Source organism: Quercus robur, chromosome 7 (genome assembly GCF_932294415.1).
Source record: "Quercus robur chromosome 7, dhQueRobu3.1, whole genome shotgun sequence".
In the NCBI taxonomy this organism is placed as follows: Eukaryota; Viridiplantae; Streptophyta; class Magnoliopsida; order Fagales; family Fagaceae; genus Quercus; species Quercus robur.
In genome coordinates this window covers 35,799,922-35,809,666 of record NC_065540.1, presented here as the reverse complement: position 1 = coordinate 35,809,666, position 9,745 = coordinate 35,799,922, and the positions used below count along the sequence as shown (strand labels likewise).

The following is a 9,745-nucleotide window of genomic DNA, read 5'->3' as shown; positions in this document are numbered from 1 at the left end:
CATGAGTCCTACTATACTATTCCAACTAACATTTACCATGAGTTACTGTATTATTTCAATTAAGTTGTACTTTTATCTATAGTATTTTCAGTAAAATTTTTTCAAATTAGATAAGCTATTACTAAACAAACACAAAACCTAAAAAAAAAACTATAAATTTAAAGCTAAGCTTATAAGCTAGCAAGGCAGTAATTGGGTTATCCATAGTGGGCTAGACTTATATATCCCTTTTATGCCTCGTAGTAGTGTAGACGACTAGACCCTGCCTAAACCCTTTCTCAATCTTCTCTCCTCTCTCTCTTTCTCTCTCTCTCATGACAAGAGAGTGGATAATTCTTTGGTACCATTCTGAGCAATGCTATCCAGACGGTCTCTTGTAATGTTACCCTCACTCTCACTCACCACCACCAGGCCCTCTCCTCTCTTCTTCTTCTCCTTCACCAAATTCCCATCCACCAATTCCCACACTCTCCGCCTCCCACTTCTCCACCCCACCACCACCACCACCACCACCACCACAACCACCCAATTCACCAGACCCTCTCCTCTTTTCTTCTTTTCCTCTCTCTCCGCCACCTCACCAATCCATGACTCTTCCTCCTCCACAACGCTCTCCAGAAAAGCCAGTAGAAAAGCCCGCCGAGAATCCCCGGAGGGACTTCTCAAGCTCAAACTCGACATGTGTTCCAAACACGGCGACGTAGTCGAGGCACTTCGCCTTTACGAAGAGGCCCTTCGAGATGGACTCAATCTTGTATTACTCCATTACAATGTGTTGCTCTATCTCTGCTCTCTAGACAGAAACAGAGGATCCCATGTGTTGAACAGAGGTTTCGAGATTTTTCAAGCCATGGTTGTAAACAAGGTTGTGCCGAATGAGGCCACGTTTACTAGCTTGGCGAGGATAGCTGCGGCCAAGGAAGACCCGGAAATGGCTTTTGATTTGATCAAGAAGATGAAAGGGTTTGGAATTGTGCCGAAGTTGAGGTCGTATGGGCCGGCATTGTTCGGGTTTTGCGAGAAAGGGATGGCAGGTAAGGCTTATGAAGTTGATGCTGACATGGTTGAGGCCGGTGTGGTGGCTGAGGAGGCTGAGCTTTCTGCGATTTTGAAAGTTAGTGGTGTTTGTAACAATGCACATAAAGTGTATGAAACAATGCACAGGTTAAGAGCTGCGGTGAGACAAGTGTCGGAGACGACTGCTGGGGTTATTGAGGATTGGTTTAAATGCGAAGAGGCGAAAAAAGTAGGATTAGAGAATTGGGATGTGAGCAAAGTGAGGGAAGGGGTTGTGAGAGGTGGTGGAGGATGGCATGGTCAAGGGTGGTTGGGGAGTGGGGAGTGGAGAGTGGTGAGGACCCAAATGGATGGTACCGGGGTTTGTCAATCGTGTTGCGAGAAGCTTGTTTGTATTGATATTGATCCGAAGGAGACGGAAAATTTTGCTTCCTCATTGACCAATGTGGCTTGCCAAAAGGAGGTTAAGGCCGATTTTGTTCGCTTTCAGGTGCGAAAATGTGTTCTTTTGCTGTTTTTTGTATTAATAGGTAATGATAAATTTATTTAATAGAAGACTACTCGATGTACATTGGACCCACCCCTATGCTGGAATTCAAACTAAAATTTGTTATAAAACCAAGTATGCTTAAGCTGCTCTTTGTTACTATTACACCATTGAGTTCTGGCTCAAATGGCACTTCATCTTCCCACAAGAGTGGATGAAGGGTGTGATCATGATTCAAAACCCACTAGGTGCATATGTAACTTGCCAATTAAAATAGAAAAGCAAAAACTAGTACACTTAAGCTGTTCTGTTTTGAAGGTTTGGTATGTTGGAAAAAATTAGCACATAATGCATGTAAGGCTTTTGTGATGGTATCTGAGGCCAAATTGGAAGACCAATTTCTTTGGTGCAATAAGGCTTTCAAGAATTTTTTTTTCTTCTCGTTTTGTCATTGTTGAAATGGTCTGACTATTGTGGTTTGGTTGATGCTTGCTACTTCTGTTTGCTTCAACAAGTAATACATAAAATGATTGTCAGTGACATCCTCATTGATTGAGAAGGTGAACTCGTTCAGGAATGGCTCCAACGGCATGGTCCATTTGATGCAGTTGTAGATGGTGCCAATGTGGGTCTTATCAACCAGCACAGTTTCAAGTTTTCCCAGGTGAGTGGGCTACCAAGAAATAGCTTATGACACTATATCTTTTGAATCCTTCAAAAAATCTACCTATGGCGTGCTTATTAATTCCTTTTGGTTGTAGCTTAATATGGTTGTAAAACAACTACGTCAAATGAGTCCTTCCAAGCGATTGCCCCTGGTTATTTTGCATAAAAATCGTGTGACTGGTGGTCCTGCTCAGCATCCTAATAACAAGAAGTTGTTAGAGCATTGGAAAAACTCTGGTGCACTTTATGCTACTCCTCCTGGTTCAAATGATGATTGGTAAGTTTGCATGATTGCATCTTTTCAGTCAGTTGAACTATAGATAGGTTAGATTGAGGTCACTAACAAAATAAATATGTTTTGGTTATATATGTTGTCTTAACACATTTTTTCTTTGTTTATCATGTTATGCATGAAAACTCCCTTTGATTAACACGAATAAAATTGATCTTTGACTTTTTTTTATATAAGGCACTTTTTTTAATTTTGAAAAAGTTAGGCGAAATTACAAATTACACCCTCTAACTTTAGTTCAATAACTTTGATTTTTTATTTTTAAATTTTAGTCCTTTAACTTTCATTTGTTGTCAACTTGGTCCTTCTGTCTAATTTCACTAGGTGGGCTGCCATTAATTGCCCAAAACAAAGTAGTTTTGGTTCTTTTGAATTTCTTAATTTAAAAAAAATCCAAAAAAGGAATAAAAAACCATTTTACAAATAAAAAAAGTTTTTAAAAAGTAGAATTCCTATTTGGTATTAAAAAAGAAGCATTAAACCCTAAGAAGAACATGAAGAAAAAAGGATTAACAAAATAGTTAAGAATCTTGTTCCAATTTTCAATGGCTCTATTAAGAATCAATTTTGTACATGCATTATCATGGTACAAGTCTCTATTTTGGTTAATGGTTCTCGTGGATTTTTTGGCACTTCTAGGGGATTATGGCAGAGAGATCCATTATCCCCTTTGCTTTTTATCCTGGTTATGGGGCCTCTTAGTAGAATGTTGAGGAGGATGCAGGAGGAAGGTCTTGTCAAAGGCGTTAAAGTTGGGAATGATGAAAATGGTGGGTTGTCTATCTCACATTTATTGTTAGTTGATGACACCATCTTGTTTTGTGATGCTAACACTGAACAGATCTTGTAGATTCAAATGTTGCTAACTTGTTTTGAGGTGGTGACAGGTTAAAAGTTGATAAGGGGAAAAGTGAGATGGTGCCAACAGGTGAGATGGAGAATGTGATTGAATTTGCTAACCTTTTGTATTTTAAGGTGGGTTGTTTGCCAATGACTTACCTTGGTATGCTGTTGGGGGCTTCCTTCAAATCAGGGCAATTTGGAACCCTATTTTGGAGAAATTCAAATGTCGATTGGCTGGTTGGAAGAGGCTGTACCTGTCAAAATGGGGGAGGTTGATGCTTTTGAAGGGTACACTTTTGAGCCTACCTACATATTACTTATCTTTGTTTGCCATTCCCACTAGTGTGGCCAATATGATTGAGAGGGTTGCAGAGGAATTTTTTGTGGAGTGGTTTAGGAGAGGAGTTTAAACATCATTTGGTTGGATGGGACAAGGTGTGTACTCCTATAGCTATTGGAGGATTGGGGATTAGGAAGCTTACTACTTTCAATCAATCTTTGGTGGGTAAGTGGTTGTGGCAGTGGGATGTGGGGTTCATGAGGAATTTCAATTATTGGGAGATAAGAGGGGGTGGATTCATTCATACACCTACTAGAATCTCATGTTCCCCTGTGGGAGGGAGGGGATCAGATGCGATGGAAGCTTAAGAGAAGTGGGGTTTTAGTGTTTGTTTTTTTTTTGTGAGGCATTACGGGGTTCATCCCCTATGTCTTTCCCTTGGAAGGCTATATGGGGGTTAAAAACTCCTCAAAGAGTTTCCTTCTTTGTGTGGACAGCGGCTTGGGGGAAAAAACTAGTGAAAACCTTCTCAAGAGGCGTTACTCTATTGTGGGTTGGTGTTATATGTGCCAAAGTTGTGGAGAGACGGTGGACTATCTTTTGCTATATTGTAATGTGGCATTTGAGCTGTGGAGTTTTGTCTTTAGATCCTTTAGGATTCAATGGGTATTAGTGGATGAGGTCTTTGATTATTATGTGGGTGGCGAGATGGGGGAGTTAATCATTTATTCAATATTTGGAATTTGGTTCCTTATGTTTGATGTAGACTATTGAAGATGTGGAAACCACGAGGAATCAACTGCTAGCAACCTTCATTACTTCTTCATACAAGTGGTCTTATCATTGGCTTATTCATAGTCATTACCTATGTAGATAGTTCCTTGTTTTCTAATTCTTTAGTCTTCTTTGTGTTGTTTATACATGAATTTTTTCAATAAAATTATTTTTAGTTATAAAATTATATATATATAATGACACAATGTAATGGAATTAGACAAAAGGGCTAAATTGACAACAAATGAAAATTAAAGGACTGAAATGGAAGGTGTAATTTGTAATTTAACCAAAAAGTTACAAAATTCAAATCTACAGTGCATTTGTAGCTTTGATTATGACTGTATTAGTAAACTTTTTTGAAAGGTTTGTTCTCTCATTATTCACAGGTACTGGTTATATGCTGCTGTTAGTTGTAAGTGTTTACTGGTGACAAATGATGAGATGAGGGATCACCTGTTCCAACTGCTAGGGACAAGCTTTTTTCCAAGATGGAAGGAAAAGCATCAGGTATTATTCTTATTTGCATTTTAAGAGAATCTTCTGTATAGTGACATTCATGTGCTAGCACAACAAAGGAGGTGATTGATCTATGATATATTATCCAAGTTCCTACCCTTAAAAGAGAGTTTTGGGCTTGTTTAGTTCAGGTTTTTATTGTAGTGAATAATGAATGATGTGGGTCCTCTTCATTCTGAGGTGGATGCTTTTCCTATGATGGATTTGGGTATTACTTTTGGATTTCTCCTTCATATGCAAATTTGTAAAGCATAGATTTGCAAAATATTATATTTATCACTTGGGGGGAGTGAGGGGGGAGGGGGGTGTGGAAGATAAACGCTAATAGAAAGCACCCTTTCTAGTTTGCCAACATATTTTGTCTCTTTTTCTTGTACCTGTATCAATGGCTCCAAGACTAGAGAATTACAAAGAGTTTAGTTGTTTAGGGCCAAGGAGGCTTCATGTTTTCAACCAAGCTTTGCTGGAAATGGTTGTGAAGATATGTGATGGACAGAGATCAATTTTTGAGGAATGTTGTAGATAGGAAGTATGGTGTTTATGTGGTCAATGGTGTTCAGCAGTAGTTGAAGGCTACTATGGTGTGGGAGTGTGGAAATACATTAGGGGGAGATGGGATTTGTTCTCTAAGTTAGTTAGATATGAGGTAGGAGATGGTACTCACATATGATTCTGGCTTGAACTGTGGTGTGGACATATGTTGCTGAAAGTCTAGAATTATTCAATATTGCAGTAGGTAGGAATACAAGAATGGCACAATATTTAGATTATTTTCTTAGGCATGTGACAATGTCATCTAGATTCATTAGGTTAGATGAAGATTGGGAGTTGGAGCCTTTGGATTCTTTCCTTGATTTGTTGTATGCGAACTAAAATCAGAAAGGGGTGAAGATGACAGGAGGATATGGTTGGCTTCTAAGGTCTAAACCAAGGGAATTCATGGTCAAGTCGTTTTTATAGCATGCTGAAAAAACCAGACAAGGAATTTCGTTTCCTTTGCAAATTGTTTGGTATGTGAAAGCATAGTTTCAAGTTACATTTTTCACTTGAATGGCAGCATTGGAAAATTTTGGCTGTTGACAATCAGTGGAAGAGAAATATAACTAGAGTGGTGTTGTATGTATGAAAATAGTGGTGATACATTTGTTCCTCCATTGCTCTACTGCAGATTTTTTGGTCTTTTGTTTTCCCTCTTCTTGGTGTCATTTAGATTATGCCTTGCTCCTGATGCAGGGAACCAAGATTTTATGTTTTAATTTGCAATTAATTTTGTTTTTGAATTTGAATTTTGAATTTATTTATTAATATTGATGGTTTTTAGGGATTTGATTAGATGCTTTCCATATTAGTATAATCCCTAAAACTATTTAACTAGCACTCCTGTAATGGTGAAAAACATATGAATTTGAATAAGATTAATTATTTTGAGTTGAGAATGTCTCCTCCCTTGTTTCTCTCTGTTTGGTGGTGATGCCTAGGGTTTGCAGGTAGATTCTAGGTGGTGAAGCCTAGAGTTTGTTCTGTTGTTACTTTTATTTCTCTTTTATCTCCTATTTTCTACTTGTGCTGCATCATACCCACCTAGAATATGCCTACAAACCCTAGGCATCACCACCTAAGGGCGTTTGGCATCACCACCAAGCAGAGAGAAACAAGGGAGGAGACATTCTCAACTCATAATAATTAATCTTATTCAAATTTATCTGTCTTTCACCATTATGGGAGTGCTAGTTAAATAGTTTTAGGAATTATACTAATATGGAAAGCATCTAATCAAATCCCTAAATACCGTCAACATTAATATCCAAATTCAAAAACAAAATTAATTGCAAATTAAAACATAAATTCTTGGTTCCCTGCATCAATTGTACTCCAGTGGAGACTGTTACAGTTTGATTGATTAATGAATTCTCTTAGAATTTTCCAATGGTTTCATGGTGACTCATTTTTGTCCTCTCTTGGTGTTGTCTCCAAGCAAGTCTAGGTGCTAACTACTAGGTTATCTATCCTTTATTTTTCTTTTCTTAAATTTTATTGTTGGATCCTTTTGGTGTTGTCCTGGGACACTATTCTGCATTATCTGAACTATGTCTTATGACTTTTATGCTTCAATTCTTTAAACTTCTTATTATCTGATTTTCCTAGAAGTCCATAGGGTTTTATTTTTTTGTGGGGGATGAATCAAGTCCATAGGTTTCTGATGTGTAACTGCAATTCAACAGACTGGCATGATTTTAGCTGGCATATGTCCTCAAGTTTCCTAAAATGGGTTTGTCATTTTGTTGAATCCACTTTGGAATCTTCTCTTCCAGGATTTGAAGGGGAGTATCACAGTAGGTTGGGAGAGAATTGCAGGCTATATTAGTTAATAGTTATAAGTGGTTGGGGATGGGAGAAGGGAGAAGGGAGAAGGGTTAGATTTTGGTATGATATATTGTGTGAGAATTGTTCATTGAAAAAGTTGAATCTAGATTTGTTTGCAATGGAGAAAGTTCCTTCTGTATACTCTTGTTCAGGGTCTTCAAATGAAGGGTTGCTTACTCATGGAATCAGGTTTCAATGAGCTTTCAAAGGTTGGGTATTGGGGTAAGTTGATTCTTTGTTGAATAACCTATACGCCAATATTCCAAGTGGTGTGGGCTCAGATAGCTAGTAGTGAAGGCCTAAAAGCAATGTTAAATTGGAGGTCCACTCTTTTTAGGAAGTCCTAAGAGGTGCAAAAATAATTCAGTGGGCTTCTTATTCATCTAAAGAAAAGTTCATTTGGGGATGCCTAAGAGGGGTCATTGTTGTATTTTTTTAGTTGGAGAAGATGGTTTGGTGAGTATAGAAGTTCTTTGTGTGAAATGCAACCCCCTTTGTTTGATGAGGATTATATCTATATGGGACTGTATGGGGGCAAAGGTTTAACCGTACTTTTAGTTGAGTGGAACTCTGTAATTGAGCTAAAATCATCATATTTTAGATAATTATTTGAGTGATCCCATGCTTTCGGTGCAAATGAAGAGAATTCTATTGTTGTTTATATTGACTTCCTCTTTTTCTGATCCTAATTCTTTAGGAGAATTTACTATGTGAACATGAGAAACCTCATTCATTCTAATAAAATGTCATTGCCTATATATATATATATACACTTGTAGTTCACATGCATGGATGTGACATAGTTCAGGTCTTTACTTTGAAGAAAATGAAATGAAGCTTGCTTCTTTTTGGATAAATTGCAGATTCGACTGTCATTTGCACAACGTGAGCCTACTCTCCACATGCCTCCACCTTATTCAATTGTTATTCAGGTAAGATGATCAATCATCTGCTTGCTAATCACTTATTTAAAATGATCATTAATTATTAAGAATAGAGATAGCATTTTGCTTCTTATAAGGAGTTACTCAAAACATAATACATGTTGGTATAACGCAGGAGTCAGAAAAGGGTAGTTGGCATGTTCCTACGATCACAGGTGACGATCTTGAGACCCCAAGGCAATGGTTGTGTGCCACTAGACCCAGGAATACTTCATTGTAACATATCTAGAGACATTTATCTCGGATGTATGCACATGCATGAGAGATAGAGATTTTGTAATCTTATTCAGTTGTGTATGTGTTTTTTATTTCATTACTGTAATTTAAAATTTTCAATTAGACATGATTATTATTCTTTTTTTAATAATCATATTAAATACAACACATTAAATCAGTAAACTATCAATGACAAACTTATTTCATTTTCTCCTGTGATCACTATACGTCCAAACAATTGAATTAGTATATGAGGTTTCCACTCATGTCAAGTTCCATAAATCTCTCAAAATGGCACACACCATGATCACCTTCAACTCAACAACAACAATTGCATTGAAACTAAAATTTTATAAATTTGTAGAATTCATGTCTCCACAATGCAATAATCTGATACCTTAGACCTCCAAAAATTAACTAAATTCTTCCATAACCTTATTGAGCTTCACAACTCCAACTAGATTCTCACCTACCAAATATTGGTAACATATTGCCCTAATACATCATGCTGCTGTCAAATATGTGACCCAAACATGCCCACTTCAACCTAATGAAGATAATTTCAATCTAATTATCAGTGAGCAGGAATAATACCATTTACCAGTCTTGATATGGCATGGAACAGGACTGGCCTGGGCGATTGCATGGGTTTAGACTATTACTTAAAAGGTTGGAGGCCTTTGTTCTTTCTGTGGAACAGAGGGGAGATTCAGTTAGTTACTTTTAGGAAGAATAGATGCTTAGTCAGCAGCTTGTGTTGCAGGTCAATTAGCCTTCAAGTATTTCACCTTGAAGCGATCTGGTTTAGCTTACTTCAAATGAAGGACTTCCAACATTCAGTAAACTCCTTAGTATGCCTATATGAAGTGTTGTAACTTAGCATTGTTTTATGAAATTTGAGAAGAAATTACAGCCAAACTGAGATGAGATACCACACTACCTCTTGTGGTGAAGCTCCAGATCCAGAAGACCCTAATTCAAGATGAAGGACTTCAAATCGTGGCTCATTCAAAAATCTTCCATTTAAATCATGCACCAAACAACACTTTGGATCGGGCTGAAAACAGCATATTCCACAATAATAAATCTTAATACTTCCACACTTAGCTCATTTACAAGTTCAAGGCCTTCCAAACATAGTATTCAGATAGCAGACAACAAAGTCATAATGTCTATCTAATGATTTCCTAATAGAACTTCAAACACTGAACATCTCCTTCGTTGGATCCCACTGTTAGCACTCTATAGAGTCTGAAAAGTTCAATAATATAAGTGAGCCCATGAAATTAAGGTACATTTTGTAGATTTTAGAGTTGTCGATAATTTTCTACTTAAACTAGTCC

At 37.4% G+C, this 9,745-nt stretch overlaps 1 protein-coding gene across 5 annotated transcripts; it reads left to right on the top strand.

Moving 5' to 3' along the window:
• The first annotated feature begins 244 nt into the window (after nucleotides 1–244).
• Nucleotides 245–8,619, top strand: LOC126693242 (proteinaceous RNase P 1, chloroplastic/mitochondrial-like). Of its 5 annotated transcripts, XR_007645241.1 has the most exons (7): nucleotides 246–1,507; nucleotides 2,079–2,168; nucleotides 2,266–2,447; nucleotides 3,350–3,390; nucleotides 3,496–3,593; nucleotides 4,749–4,869; nucleotides 8,106–8,124. XR_007645241.1 is itself a non-coding variant. In XM_050389155.1 (6 exons), exons 1-5 carry the CDS (start codon nucleotides 356–358, stop codon nucleotides 3,352–3,354), a joined length of 1,560 nt encoding a protein of 519 aa, XP_050245112.1. In that variant the 5' UTR covers nucleotides 245–355; the 3' UTR covers nucleotides 3,355–3,390; nucleotides 3,496–3,597. The 5 variants fall into 5 exon arrangements, 3 of the variants coding, with proteins under 3 accessions (XP_050245112.1, XP_050245111.1, XP_050245110.1); XM_050389155.1 differs by lacking the exons at nucleotides 4,749–4,869; nucleotides 8,106–8,124 and adding an exon at nucleotides 3,102–3,232 and having other exon boundaries at nucleotides 245–1,507; nucleotides 3,496–3,597; XR_007645242.1 differs by lacking the exon at nucleotides 3,496–3,593 and having other exon boundaries at nucleotides 8,106–8,174.
• The last annotated feature ends 1,126 nt before the right edge of the window (nucleotides 8,620–9,745 follow it).

Bases quoted from the DNA above. Each gene is read 5' to 3' on its own strand.
- LOC126693242 (XM_050389153.1), top strand. From the start codon at position 356: ATGCTATCCAGACGGTCTCTTGTAATGTTACCCTCACTCTCACTCACC. The intron at 2,169-2,265 runs GTGAGTGGGCTA...TTTTGGTTGTAG, and splicing joins ACAGTTTCAAGTTTTCCCAG to CTTAATATGGTTGTAAAACA. The intron at 8,175-8,301 runs GTAAGATGATCA...GGTATAACGCAG, and splicing joins CTTATTCAATTGTTATTCAG to GAGTCAGAAAAGGGTAGTTG.